General features: G+C 37.6%; 1 protein-coding gene across 1 annotated transcript in view; it reads left to right on the top strand.

Moving 5' to 3' along the window:
- Positions 1 to 15987, top strand: part of LOC100534741 (uncharacterized) — a 32998-nt gene that overhangs the window by 13647 nt on the left and 3364 nt on the right. The window contains exons 6-8 of the mRNA XM_009291223.5: positions 7707 to 8257; positions 11473 to 11614; positions 14866 to 15987. The exon at positions 14866 to 15987 is cut by the window's right edge and continues 3364 nt beyond it. Coding sequence (XP_009289498.1) covers positions 7707 to 8257; positions 11473 to 11614; positions 14866 to 15647 — 1475 coding nt within the window. The 3' untranslated portion in view covers positions 15648 to 15987. The remainder of the gene's footprint in view (positions 1 to 7706; positions 8258 to 11472; positions 11615 to 14865) is intronic.

Consider the following 15987-nt stretch of genomic DNA (forward strand, 5'->3'; position numbering starts at 1 on the left):
TTGGAGCTAAACCCTGCAGGGACACCAGCCCTCCAGGACCGAGATTGGTGACCCCTGCTCTAGAGCATAGGTCTCAAACTCGATTCCTGGAGAACCGTAGCTTTGCACAGTTTTGCTCTAAACCTGATCAAACACAGCTGATCCAACTGATGAAGGTGGTCATGACTCTTTTGAACACCTCGATTATTTGGATCAGCTGTGTTTGATAGGGTTGGAGCAAAAAAAGAAAAAGCCCTCCAGGAATTGAGTTTGAGACCTACACCCTAAAGGGACCAATTCAAAAGAGAAACAGGATTGGAAAGCACAATGTGACACCATTAGCCCCTTTCACACATACAGACCTTTCCGGAAAATTACCGGCAATTTTCCGGAAAGGTTGTATGTGTGAACAGGCCCTTTTTGAAAATACCGGTAAATTCGTTCTGGCTATTTTCCGGAAAGAGAAGTTGTAACATTACCGGTAATTTGCCGGAATGCTGCGCTGTGTGAATGCAGAAGGAAGATTGCCTTAATAAGCGCGTCCACGTATAGAACGGGCTGACGTGAGTAACCTGCTTTAGCCAATCAGAACAGTCAGACGCATTCACGTGCGCGCGGTTTATGAGAATAAAAGCCTTTGAATATTTTTTCCAGACACCTTTAGCTGCTAGATGTTAGTCAGATAATGTTTCTATGTTCCTTTTTAATGCTGTGTAAATAATTATCGATAAAATGTTTATGATAATCCGTTGTTTGTTTACCTTCAAGCTTTGCGTGGCCCGTGAGCGCCCATAGCGCCAGCACACAAACATATCATGAACATCTCGACATGCGAAAGTGTTACCCTATGTTTTCATTAGAGTTGTACTCAATACTGATCCATCCGAAGAGTTTGTAATGTAACGTTAGTCAAATGTTTACAAACACAAGCGCAGCCGTTTAGAGGTCATTTCTGGTTAATGATGTCAGAATTTACCGGCATTTTGCGATGGATGTGTGAATGCCCTTTTCCGGAAAAATTCCGTAACGTCCTCGCCTGTGTGAACAGCGTTTTTTTAAATATACCGGTAAAGTAGTTCCGGAAATGTTCCGGATATTTACTGGTATCACTGTGTGAAAGGGGCTATTGACAGCTAGTATGTAGTCATGTATAGGAATGGCATATTTTTTGTTTATCTTCATAACACAAATTGAAGATATTTTAGATGAAATCAAGAGCTCCCTCATCCACCAAGGACAGTTACAGTCCAGAGACCTTTAAAGTTCAGAAAAAGAACCAAAACCAATGATAAAACATTCCAGGTCACTTCAGTTGTTCAAACTGTAATCATGCAAAGCTCATTTTGTGTGCCAAAATAACTGTAAACATGACTGTGTTCGCCTACTATGTGTCTTCTCTTCCATGTCTACTAATAGAGATATTAGAATCAGCAAGCGTCCTTTAGCTTTAGTAAACATGCACCCTGATCTGATGTGGAACACACTGGCAAATAAAGTTGTTTTTACAGTTTTTTAAATGTATAAAGTGTATAAAGTCACATGGATTTTTTGACAATGTTTTTGGTTCCTTTTCTGAACATCTTGTGATCATTTCTGTCTATGGAAGATCTATGGAGGATCTAAAATATCAGAATGGTCCAGGGGGTTTGAACAACAGAGTAATTAACAATAGAATTTAAATTTTCTGTGCGAATTAACCATATAAAGAGCCCCTATTTTGCATTATAAAATGTCATATTTGGTTTTAGGGGTCTCCAACAACAGTCTGATATGCCTGCAAGGACAAAACAACACATTCATTGTTTTATAATATGCATTTATTTTTTCCTAATAACCCCAACAACTCCTATATGATTTGTTCAGCGATTCATTTGTTCCCAAACCCCTCCTTTGTGTGAGGCTAATCTGCTGTGATTTGTCCGATGACCCAGTCTGTTGTGATTGGTCGACTGGGTTCAGCATGAGACAGAGAAAAATGCCCAGCACGGCTATGAAGTAGCACACACAGTATGTGAGAGCCCAATGCAGGAATGCAATAAAGCAATGCAGTTAAACACCAGCACATTACTCTACTCTTAAACCTATCCCCAAGAAATAGCAACGACAGACATTCAGTATTAATCCACACAGTGGCGAAAGGTGAACTATTTTGAAAATTGACCGCTCCGCATGAGTGAGGAACAAATGATATAGTGGCAAAGGCAAATGGCAGAGGGATCATGAGTTCAGAAACGCATTTAAATCAGTAATGGAAGAAGCAAGCATGGTTTTGGACGCAATATGTGAACAGCCCATAAAGATTTAACCTGAGAGATACATTACAAGCACTGATTTATAATAAATAACTGAATACAAGCTGTGTGGAGCGATTACAATTTACAACACACAATTAAATACATGTTTTGCAAACTAAAAAAAAACGAGGCAACAATTTTAACTACACTTTCATGTTATGATCCAAAAGAAGAAATTGGTTCATATGAACTGTAACAGTTACTGACAAAGTCTGACAAAATCCTATTGACCTTATTCTTAAATGTGGAAGTGCGTCTGTTTTCTCCATTGTTTTAGAACTTCCGATTCAGTCGCCTATGGGAGAAATGACTAGGGATAATAAACGGCAGAAAATGGTCAAACTACTTGCTCTACAAACAAATGTTTGCATTACTATACAGACCAAGTAGAATAATGTAATAGGAAAATATCAGTTTGCAACATCAAGCAGCGTTAGTAGCGGTTTTTATTGTCTAAAAATGAATGGAAGTGAATAAGACCGGAAGTCTCGAGCCAAAAAATTAAAATGGCTGCGCCCGCTCGTCGGCTAAGAATAAGTTGAATACTGTAAATATTAGTCTTTGCTGCACCTTCCTTTAACAGTAAATGGTAAAGTAAATCCAGAGTTGCAGCGTAGGTTATTGTATCAAAAATCTGAAAAATTACAGGAGCAAACGCAGCACTAGGTTGGCTATACTGTGGTATTGTTGTGAAAATAAACTTTAACACTTTATTCCTTGCAGCCGAATCTCCATCTGTCAGTGATCGTCATCTTCATGTCATGATCAGTCCCATGATCCCCCGCACTCCGCTAGTGTCTGAGGGAAAGGCGCGTTCATGTTTTATCAGAACCAGCACTACATATTTGGTGATATACTGTATCGACATTGACGCGTTCAGGCAAAATACCCCAATGCCAACTCGATTCATTTATTCGACTCTGAGTTGACTATTCCGTTAAAGAATCAATAGTTTTTAACACTGCGCACTTTCGGATTTAAACCTCAGCTGGATGTTTTCAGTCACTTAGTGCTGTGTTACACACTACATAGAAGGTCGTTTTCAAAAACCCTTAATAGGGGCTCTTTAATATGAATATAGGCCATTCCATATAACTTTACTGACCACCATCCTCAGTTTTGCTCTCTGCTTTTTTGAGTATCATGAATAATCCAATTGCGTACACTTTCGTAATTGTACTTGGCAGCCTGCATAGTAATCTTCATCCGCTGTGGTTTGGGTTTGTTTAAGCTTGGCTGGCTGCATGAGCAGTAGGGACAGGAGTTGGTCTGCGTAAGCCCTCTTGAAGCATCTGAAGTGACAGATGTATCGTCTCTCGCAGTGACTCCAGAGGCAGCGTGGGTAGCTCTCCTAATGAGCCTTATGCATATGCAGCCGGCGCAGTGACTTTGGCCTCCTGCGGTTCCTCTTATCGAGGACACTTTCTCCCATTTTCCCATCCCCTTTAATTCCCAGGCTTCATTTCATTCTGGTGCACCCCATGTGTAACCTGTACCTTGTTGTCTGTTTCGGTTCAAATCTTCCGTCTTTGCTCTCTTTACTATTTCTCTTGTGTATCACCTGGGGAGCACATCCTTTAGAAATGGGTTCACAAAAATCTGCTTTGTTTTTGCCACGGGCTGACATTGGCTCGGGGAAGTCTGTTTAAATGTTGGCTGAGTGAAAGATTTAGAGAAGAGCTTGAGCAAATGAAAGATAGGGAGAGCTGACGATGGGGAATCTTTAACCAGGCTCTCGAGCCCACTCAGAGCAAAGATTAGGTGTGTGTACTTAGTGTCCAGCTTGAGTTAAAACAACAGTGTATGTGTGGCAGTGCTCCTTTTTCCATAAAATGGAAGCAAATCATTGAAAATGCATATATATGAGCACACAAAGGTACAGAAAAACTGTGCAGCCTGTGATGGCCCGATTCCACTGAGCAATGTGGTTCAGTACAATGTGCATTTATGTCTATTTCCATTGTCATAGTATCAAAATTTAGCTGAAACATAAAGTTCATGTTTTACCATAACATTTTTTAGACATCTACAGCCGAGAAACTATCTCTAACTTTGAACTATTAGCAGATGAACATGATAGATATAAATCACTTAGGCTTTAACCTGATATCCCAGTTTATAGATGTTTTACTGATCAGTTTGACTTATCCACCAGCCGATTCGAATGTTATCACTCAACTGAATGGGCGTTATCAGTGGTTATCAGCTAATAGATATGGGCCAGTAGGGGCCTTCTGCGCCTACTGGTAGGCTCAGATGGCTGTTTTCATTCCTCTACGTGGTTAATCAGCTATACTAATCAAGGAGACTCCAGATCTGTTTTTAAATTAATATGGCGGTTGGGTTTAGGGTTTGGGTAGAAGTAGACTTTAATAAAATACAATTAATCAGAAATTTAATAAATAATATATTTAATTCTCGTTAACTTCTGGCCACAGCTATATGTGATATATAGCTGATTAACCACGTAGAGGAATGAAAACAGCCATCTGAGCCTACCAGTAGGCGCAGAAGGCCCCTACTGGCCCATATCTATTAGCTGATAACCACTGATAGCGCCCATTCAGTTGAGTGATAACATTCGAATCAGCTAAAGATCACATATAGCTGTGGCCAGAAGTTAACGAGAATTAAATATATTATTTATTAAATTTCAGATTAATTGTATTTTATTAAAGTCTACTTCTACCCAAACCCTAAACCCAACCGCCATATTAATTTAAAAACAGATCTGGAGTCTCCTCGATTAGTATAGCTGATTAACCATGGATGATAACAGCTTTCAGAGCCAACCAGAAGGCGCAGAAGGCCCCTACTAGCCCATATCTATCCGCTGATAACCACTGATAGTGCCTATTCAATCGAGTGTTAATATTCAAAGTGGGTGTATCTACCTTGTATTTGAAAGATTTCTGCAAAGATTTAGTCCTTCAAATATTCAATGAGGACTGAAAATCTCTATCAATGTCATAAATACATGTTCTATTAACTCTCTTGGACACCAACTAATCCAATATAAAGTAGTACATTGGCTTCATTATTCTAGAGTTAAGCTTAACAAATTCTACCCCTCCATCTCATCTAAATGTAACACATTTTTAGATTCTACTCTAAGGCTTATTCTTGTGACCTTGTGATTCTAGCAACACTGTTCTTGGTTGGTCTGACTCACCTCATGGGTTCAGTCATCAAATGAAAACAGCTCTCCAATATGGAATGGTAGTAGCTAAAAAAATCAAATAAAAATATAAGGCAATTCTTTGGCACCCTTTTCAAAAGGTTACCTAAGCACAACAGTACAGTACAAACTGGATGGAGCTAGATTCACAATTAAATTCTATTGGTTTATGGAGAGTAGTCATCAATGCTTGTGCAACAACACAGGTAGTGGCATTTTTAAATACACAGCTGAGACATGACACTGTAATTATAAAATATGAAGTTTACCAATGAGTCATGGTCAAACAAAACTTGTCATCTTCTTTTAACAAACAACTACATGTCGAGTAGCAAAAACAGAATTTGCTGTATGCAGTGTTGTGCTAGTTACTGAATTATAGTAACTAGTTGCAGTTAGTTACTTCATTCAAAAAGTACTTACATCAAAAATAATGCATTACTGTTACATTAAGTTACTTTTCCAAAACCCATTAATGCCTTATACATCATTTCAGTGCTGCATGAAGAATACACTGTTGATCAGCTTCACAGTTTTAATCAATCTGCATTCTCACAAGTAAAACACAAGTCAAACTTAAATAAAGTCATTTTTAAACACTAATTTATGTAAGTCAGACCAGCAGCACAAAAATAAAAAAACATCACAAGGTGATAAACCAGCTGAATAATATATTCACAAACAAAAAAACAACTAAAGTTGCTTCAGCATCATAAAAGTTGTTGCATTAACCCTTAAACATGTTCCTTCACACCTTGAGTATGAAAACTACTGTAGCAACAATATACAACAAACACAAAACCTTTATGAAATAAACAAATGAACGTAGTCTGAATTATCAGCACCAAAAAAATCAGCACCAAAAAAACTGCTGTTATATACAACTATAAATTTGATGCATTTTAATTAAAACAAAAACATAACAGCTGCTCAAAAATTAAATCTTTGAGCAATTTTCAAACTAACCACAAATTAAATGTGGTACATCAACAACATATGGAAAGTAAGCTGTGTATATTCAAAGTGCAAAATCTGCTGTTGTATAACAAAAATAAAAATATGCAAAAATAAAAAATAAATAAATAAATCACAGCATTTTATTTGAGCAGTACAAGACTGTACATTTTAAAGAACGTGTTTGAAATATAACAGAAATGTGTCACTGTGCCTACTAAACTAATCAATTTTGTTATACAGATAACAAATGTGTGCTTATTTCCCTTTTCTTTTCTGTCTTTATAGTTGTTGGTGCTTTTTGTATTCCTCTGTATTGCTTTAGGGTCAAAATAAAAATATAATATAAAAAAAGTACTAAAATGGCGAATAGTACTATACCAATTCTTTGGCACCCTTCCCAAAAGGGTACCTAGCATAACAGTACAGTACCAACTGGATGGAGCTAGATTCACAACTAAATTCTACTGTGCCTACTAAACTAATCAATTTTGTTATACAGATAACAAAGTGTGCTTATTAATTTGAAACAACAAACATAGTAGTATTAGTAATAGTAATTAATAATAGTAACGTTAATAATCTCTCGCGTGTGTACACTCGGTCTACCCCGCGTGCATTCTGTCTCTTTCGCGAGCACAGTTGGCCTCTCTTGTGCCACACTTAGTGTACCTCGCATGCATTCTATTTCTGTTTTCGCTTGACTTTTGTCCAGCCTGGCACCTCATATATGATGTGTCTTCTTTACGGTGGTTAGTTGGCATCCACCAATTCCACAATGCGTTGATGTTGTTAACAGGAAGATGAGGGCTAGACTGCAGCCAAAATTAATTAACTTACCAAGTAACGGACAAGTGCATCATATTGTAACGATAACGAAGTTACTATATTTAAAAAGTAATGCGTTACAATATTAGTTACTGTCAAAAGTAATGCTGTTACAGTAACATATTACTAGTAATACGTTATTGCCCAACACTGGCTGTATGTCCTCTATTGTTGTTTACATCTACAAACTTGTGGAAAGCATAAACGTTGCTGCTTCCTCTCAAGTGTGTGTCTACATATGAAAGAAAGTTACAAAAGATGCAATATGTGAATGACCCCCACAGCTTTCTTCTTCAAGTAAGATTAACATTAAAATTTACTTCTTACCAAGTAAAGGTCCTGTTGGTAAGCCTGATCAGGGTAACCCATAGTAAAAGATACTAAACCTAAACTGAACTGTACCACTTAGTAGAAACAAGGCATAAGTAACATGAAAGGTTACACATTACAGTCTTATTATTGGTCTTTTCCAGATTGTGTCAAAGCCTACTACAAGCGAGCAAAGGCCTATGCGGCTGTGTGGAGTGAACGGGAGGCCAGGAGAGACTTCCAGATGGTGGCCAACTTGGACATCACCCTGTCTAGATTGGTGCACAGAGAACTAAATCTTCTCTCTGAGAGAATGAAGGAAAAATACAGTGAGGATAAAGAAAGATACTGGAACATCCTGGAGGGCAAGGGAGAGAAAGAAAGGGATTCAGAGGAGGACATCTCTGCAATGAATACAAAAGAAGAAAGCAATGGGGAACATTCTCTCTCTTCTGAAGAGGTCAAGGATGCCGAGCAGGGAAAGGATTCATCTGTGGCTGAGGAAAATAAGCATGACACCAAAAGTGAAGAGTCTGCAGTAGAGGCCAATCACAGGATAACAGCTCTGACCGAAGGCAAGGACTGGCAGCAGATGCTACGGCTAATTATGCTGCTCCAGGATGAAGGCAATTTCAATGTGAAAGAGCACCAATACGCTGAGGCGGCTGCCAAGTTCAAGGATGCACTGGAGTATGTAGATCATCTCCAAACTAAGGTGAGTCTGTTGGCGGAAAATACAATAAATAACAAAGGGCTGCATTTTCGCAGTGCGAGCTTAAGATGACTGCAGACATCATTGATGACTCTGGTTGCCACTGACTAACAGTGCTTCTGGAAAATGCAGCTGTTTTTTCATATGTGATAATTGACCACAAAGTCTTCAAAAAAAAAAAAAAGTCTTAAGTTGCACAGGTATGTTTGGGGAATAGCCAAAAATGATTAAAAATCGTTAAAATATTAAGTACAGATCATGTTTCATGAAGACATTTGGTAAATTACCTTCCATAAAATACATCAAACCATGTCGAGTAGTAAAATTGCCAGTGCAATTGTAGGTAAAGCACAAAGGCAACCAAATGACATTTATTCAGTGAGAATTAAACAGAAAGCACATGTCAATATTGAAGATTGTTCCCATCTGTAGCGGCTTTCCATTTCCGCTCTCTTTTGTAGAGTTAGCAAGTTTTTTATGCGTAAAAGTCCATAGGCGAAATAGATGCAAATATTCATTCCTTCATTCATTTTCTTGTCGGCTTAGTCCCTTAATTAATCCAGGGTCGCCACAGCGAAATGAACCGCCAACTTATCCAGCACGTTTTTACACAGCAAATGCTCTTCCAGATGCAACCCATCTCTGGAAAACATCCACACACACATTCACACACACACACACACACTCATACACTATGGACAATTTAGCCTACCCAATTCACCTGTACTGCATGTCTTTGGACTGTGAGGGAAACCGGAGCACCCAGACGCAGGGTGCAAACATGAAAACTTGAAGGGAGAACATGAAAACTCCACACAGAAATGCCAGCTGAGCCGAGGCTCAAACCAGCGACCTTCTTGCTGTGAGGCGACAGCACTGCCTATTGTGCCACTGCATTGCCTAGATGCAAATAAAAACGTCTTTTTTCCAATCAACAGATTTTCTCCAGCAATATTCCTTCATCTATATTACACTACTCTTGTTACCTTTAGTTATGAAAAACCTGCTTACTCTACCAACAATAGCGGCAATGGAACATCGCTACGAAAAAGTCAAAAACTTTGTGCTTCCTACCAACGCTCTCTCCTCAATTCAGTGAAGCCACAGTTATATATTATCATACTGACACCTTGTGGCCAAACGCTACTATACAATGTATGGCTCCTACACCGTCCTTCAAATATAAAATCTCAGCTCTTGCCATTACAAAGACAATTTAGGTAGCCTAAAGTGAAGAACAATGTTCATCAAATGTTCTTTGTGCCAACTGCCATTGGAATTTAGATACTGGGTTTTAAGTATATAGGGTTTTAATTATGTGATGGCATTGAATGTATTTGTGTTGCCTGTTTTTTCTGTGAAAAGTGTAATTTGAACGCTGATGTGGTTGTGTGGTGAAGACAAAGATAAGCTTCCACTTGTGGACAATAAAGAAAGTAAATAAATATATAAAACCTTATGTTTTGATTAGTAATATGCATTCAACTTATTCTGCACAAATTTAAAGGTAATTTTTTTTCAATACTTAGATTTTTAAACCCTCAATTTCTAGATTTTAGAATGGTTGTAGCTTGACAAATTATGTCCAATCCCAGCAAACCAAACAAATATGATAAGGTTGTTTATTTATTATAACTTTCAGATGACGCATACGTCTCATTTATCAAAAATTGTCACTTGTGACTGGTTTTGTTATCCAAGGTTGCATATTCAAAAGAAGATTAATTGAAAAGTAATTCACATTGACATTCATAACCTATAAGCGATGAAATTTTTCCAGGTCAATTTTTTCATTTTCATTTTTTCCCCTACCGCGTGTGGAGTCACATGACCCCGCTCTGTTAAGGCTGATGTATACATCTGCTTTCGGCACATGCTTTGTGCGGTCGAATACTCGCACACCTCTCAAAAAATGTAAATACACGCATCGCACGTTTGCACTACATTGACGATGATTGAAAGCTGCGCCAGATATGCCTTAAGACGGTATATTTTCCAAAACATTCAAATTATTATTTACATCAAAATATTTGTTTACAGAAAATGCAAGAAATGCACTATTAAAATATTATTTACAGGATTTACAAGAGTTATTTAATTTAGAAGAGATCCTACTTATTTTCTACTTTTGAAAACATTGAAAATCATTTATTTTGTTTCCAAAAGTTATTTGTTTTCACTTTTTTCTAAGAAAATAGTGACTGTTGGTTTTAGGCAATGTGTGTTTTAATTTCAGTAAAAGAAATGTTATGTTCAATAAATATTCATAGATCCTTCAAATATTTTACAATCAAGTAAAGCACCCTTTATTCAGAAATCTCTCACTGGTAATATGTGAGCAATGAGCATATTTACTGTACGAAACTTATCAGTGAACTGTGAGAGTAAAAAATAAATAAATTAATTAATTAATAAATAAATAAATTATATAAATTAATTAATTGTTCATTAATCGTAAAGTTAAAATGTTCAATTAATCAAGATTTAGATTTTGGGCCAAATCGCCCAGCCCTAAAAGAAGATACTAAAACACTTCTACCACTTTTTTTTTTTTTTTTGGGTGGGAGAAACTTGTAATATGTTTACGTTGAAACCAGCTGACTACATAAAATTTAATACCTTGCAGATGTCTCTTGCTTTGATAGTTAACTGAAAGTTTAGTGGTTGCAGTAATCTAAAATAGCTAATGCCCACTCATCTGAGAACTAATGGGTAAATGTAAAACTTCCTTATAAATATTCATGAACCAAGCTGATAAGGTTTATAATATTCCCTTACCTCATTTTAGATCAGTCTTATGCCAAAGTGGTGGTTTTTAATGCAAGCACCACGTAGGGTTAAAAACAACCTCTGATCATAAGTATTAATTCAGAGCTTCTGACCCTAAAATGCATGGCTTGTTTAAAAGTGTGTGACCACTTTTCATCAATCATTCACTTTTAATTGAGTGACCTAGATCAGACAAGGGATAAAACCATAGAGACATGGGTTATACATTCAAACATACATAGGAACAACACAATACTCTGGCAACAGTTGCATTTTCATCAGAACGCATGAAATGAAAAATATACCTACTCAAATCCCAGAGGACATGTACATCGGGGATCCAAAAACTGCTTAGCAGAAACGACAATGGAGCTAAAAAAAAATCCCCCACGGGGAATCAGGAACCCAGTGCTCACTAAGCCATATCTATCTCTCTGTGTGTTTTTGAGGTGGAACATAAAGGAGAAGACTGGGAATCTCTGGAGAAAGTCCGTCTGCCACTCTGTCTAAACCTCAGTCAGTGTAAGCTGGAGCTTGGGGAATATGAAGAAGTGGTGGAGCTCAACTCTAAACTGCTGAAGAAACATAAAGGTGAGCTTACACACTCATTCACTGCAGAAATAGATATCGACCAGGAGTGTTCAGTCCTATACTATACGGTTTAGCCTCAACACACCTGGCTGAAAGTCTCCCCAAAACCTTGATTAACAAGTTCAGGTGTGTTAAGTTAGGGTTACAGCTAAACTCTTATAAACGAGTGTGTGCTTACACAACATTTTAAATGATAAGTATCTGCCAGATCTCATGAGGAAACTATTTTATGTATTGTCAGAAAAGTGGCTAATTTATACGAATTCATATAATGTAATTAATGCTAAAATTTTTAGGAGACGTGTCCCCAAACTCTATCTGTGAACACAACCAGGGTGCGAATTTCAAGAGGGTTTGGCTCCTCTAGTGAATGCTTTATTCCCCATCAAGGACGTCAAAACAAGATGTAAGGGGGATTCAGCACTTTAATAGCAAACAATAGCTGTCTCTGTCTCTTAAATATTAATAATTTTAAAAGGTTATCATATGAATATCCGCTTATTAAGTCGCGCAAAGCGGCTACTGGGTTCAAGCGCTCTATCAAACTGTACGTAGAGGCTCAACAAATGTTAATAATAAACGTTTACAAAGCACTGTAATACTTTTGAATATCACAATTACAAGAATTATTAGCCCTCCTTTGATTTGTTTTTCTTTTTTAAATATTTCCCAAATGATGTTTAACTGAGCAAGGACATTTTTACAGTATGTTTGATAATATTTTTTCTTCTGGAGAAAGTCTCATTGGTTTTATTTCAGCTAGAATGAAAGCAGTTTAAAAAAACATTTTAAGGTCAAAATTTATTAGCCCCTTTAAGGTATATTTTTTTTCCATAGTCAACAGAACAAACCATCATTATATACAATAACTTGCCTAATTACCCTAACCTGCATAGCTAACCTAATTAACCTAGTTAAGCATTTAAATGTCACTTTAAGCTGTATAGAAGTGTCTTGAAAAATATCTAGTCAAATAATATTTACTGTCATCATGGCAAAGAAAAAATAAATCAGTTATTATAGATGAGTTATTAAAACTATTATGTTTAGAAATGTGTTGGAAAAATCTCTCCGTTAAACAGAAATTGGGAAAAAAAATAAACAGGGGTGCCAATAATTCAGGGACAATATTAATACTGACTTTAACTGTATGTGTATATATATATATATATATATAGCGTTAAAATATTGGTGTCTGTGATACAGAAAGTTCAGAGACTGTAGTGTACACCATAATTTTATTTAAAATTCACTTAAATGTGTGAGATGACTAAAAAGTGGTCATAAACTAATATATTCTCAATTCAAATGACCCGGAAACAGTATTCAATATATCACGACTTAATAAACAGATACATTTGACGTCTCCTATAATGGTTCATACCATTGTGAAAGCATATTCGTGCCAAAAACTGTCAGATCTAAAGCACCAATAGACATTGTGTTAACAACAAGACTTTTTTTCTCATAAAATAGGTGTTTATATATGCATATAACCCAAAAGTAAAGTAAAATTCATAAATTATTAATATAACTTGACCTACTGTAACATCTAAAATGGCTAATCAGAGGTTTAGGTTAGAATACATTAGTTATCCCTTGAAATTCTGAAAACTTAAATATGTTTTATTAATACTGTAACAGAGGCCTGTAGTGAAGTGCTATGCAGGTAAACCTCTGACCTCTAAAGGTGCTCTAGCGACAGATGCTATATAGGCCATGGTCTTTAGCCTCCTTGTTAGAGCAACCGACTCAAATGCAAAGACTCGCCGGTTCGATCCCAGGTCAGACTAAGTTGGGTGCAGTAGCACCAGTGGGTTACATGTGGGGGGGCTTATCAGGAATGTAAGTGAGATTTAGGATGTTGAGTTTAACAGAGGCCATCCAGCGAAGTGCTATGCAAGTAGTCCTCACTCCTCTGACCTCTAAAGGTGCTCTAGCAATAGACGCTACAGGCAATGATCTTTAGCCTCCTTTTTTGAGCAACTGACTCGAATGCAAGAATCGCCAGTTCAATCCCAGCTTAGACTGGGTTTGGTTCAGTAGCATGGATTACAATGAATTAGATGTTATTTAAACAAATACACAAATTTGATTCACTGAAGCATGCATTGCACAAACATTACTGAAAAAGTTGACCTCTCCTCAATCGTCAAAATATTATTCGCACCCTGAACACGGCTATCATTGGGGGATGAGAAAATCATACTAAAATGTAGCAGTGAGATTGAACATATCCATACAAATTAGCCACTGAATCAAAAGGTTTTGAACTGCCTTGACATTGCATTGTAAATACAGTGGGGGAAATAAGTATTGAACAGGTCACCATTTTCCTCAGATAACGTTTATCTAAAGAAAATTTTCACCAGATGTTGATGGCAACCAAAGTAATCCATATATGAAAACAAAACAAATCTAATCAGTTTACAACTGAAGTTGTGTAATTAAAAGAAATGACACAGGGAAAAATATTGAACACATGAAGAAAGGGAGCTGTAGAAGGGCAGTGAAAGCCCAGACAGCAGCTGAAATCTCTCAGACGTTGTTCAGCAACCCCCTGCCCATCATCGTTGTAAATGAATATTCGCTGCCATCATTAAAAAAGCCTTTTATTTAAAGAATTAAATACATTTCAGTGGTTCAGTACCTTCTTATTTTGTTTGTATTGTTTGGGTTTTTACCAAAATCTAGTTCAATTCCATGTCAAAAGCTCCTTTAGAAATATTATCTCCAGGAAAAAACATTAACATTTATTTCCCCCGCTGTATATAGGTATGCAAGTAACATTTTATAAGTCGTTTTCTTGATTCAGTGTGGACAGGAATCATTTTGTCGATGTACAGTCATCATTTGTACACAAATCTTTTCAAAAAAGCAAACTCCATTTTTAGTGCTTGGTTGTTGTGTAAACCTACCCTTAGACAACACAGTCCACGTCAAAGACAGACTGTTGCTTCACCGCCCAGCGCAAGCCAACCAATTACTTGGTTATAGTAAAAAAAAGAGGCTCATGTCAGTTAGCATATGTACACTCTCCCTTTTAGCTGCCACATCTAGAGATACTTCACTTTCTCAGTGGATTCATGAAGCTAAGCCAGTTGCATCACTCACCATATTGAATTATCCCTTGATATCCCCAAATGCAAAGAGCGAAAACCGTTGTTTACTTTCGCATGAATTATTTATCATGAAGCCAATGCGATGTGGCAAGACCGGTCTTCACTCTCTCACTTTCATCCCCGCCACAGACAATCTGAAAGCTGTGTACCAGAGGGCCCGAGCTCACTCGGCATTATGCAACGAAAACGAGGCCCGCAAGGATTTTAATAGGGTCATGCAACTTGATCCCAAATTCGCACCTATCGCCAAGCAGGAGATCGTGAAACTGGCGGACAAAGTCAGAGCGAAAAGCGTCACCGAAAATAAAAACTACTGGAGCAGCTCTCGGGAGAAGTGGGAAAAGAAGTCGCAGGGCAAAAGGGGGAAGAAGATGAAGAAAGGAGTCACATGGGCGGATGAGAATAAGACGTCTGAAAGAAACGAGGAAGGACAGATGGGAAGATCGTGTGAATCAGAGGACAAAGCAGGTAATAAAGATGAAGGACAGGATGAAGAGGGGAACTGCCAGAACAGACAGGAAGAGAGCTCTCCGACCCTGAAAGAAGAAAAGGAAAAGGCTGATAATACGGCTGTAGATAAAGACGGGGATTTGGTGTTGGGAGATACACAGAGATCAGAGACCGATAGTGAGGGCACAGAAACTCTGCTGACCGCTGACATTACAAAGAAGGAAAATGACGGCCAAGAGGAGACCTCAGATGAAAAACAAGAATCTCTTGCAAAGCCGGACAAAGAAGCAACAACTGAAGAAAGACTTATGGACACGGCTGGTGGTGATGATGATGAAACCGAAGAGAGCAACACAGCTGCTGAATTTAAGATGGAGAAGAATGGAGCTGAGAAAACAGCGAAGCCTGAGAAGTACAACAAAAGTCTTAAAAGCAAACAGACAAAGGAAATGGATGGATAGAGATCAATATTAGATCCAGGGTTCCCAGTCCAAGACAAATTCTCAGAGTTTTCTCTGAATAAAAAGCTGAATATTTATGACCTATCCACCATTTTTCAGGTAGGAGCGGGGTGGACATTGTAATGTAAAGGTTCCAGTCTCACTCAATTCCATTCATTTTTAGGCATATAAAACAACTTGTAAAAAAACTTGTTTTGCTGGGGTGCGTTTCCCAAACAATGACGTAACTCGCAACTGAACCATCATAGTACGATGCATTGTTTGGGGAAAGAATTATATAGTGAAGAGTGTTTCCTAAAACCACTAGTTTCTCTGTTGCAGATCCATCCACGGTAGCTAT

Source organism: Danio rerio, chromosome 14 (genome assembly GCF_049306965.1).
Source record: "Danio rerio strain Tuebingen ecotype United States chromosome 14, GRCz12tu, whole genome shotgun sequence".
Taxonomy (NCBI): Eukaryota; Metazoa; Chordata; class Actinopteri; order Cypriniformes; family Danionidae; genus Danio; species Danio rerio.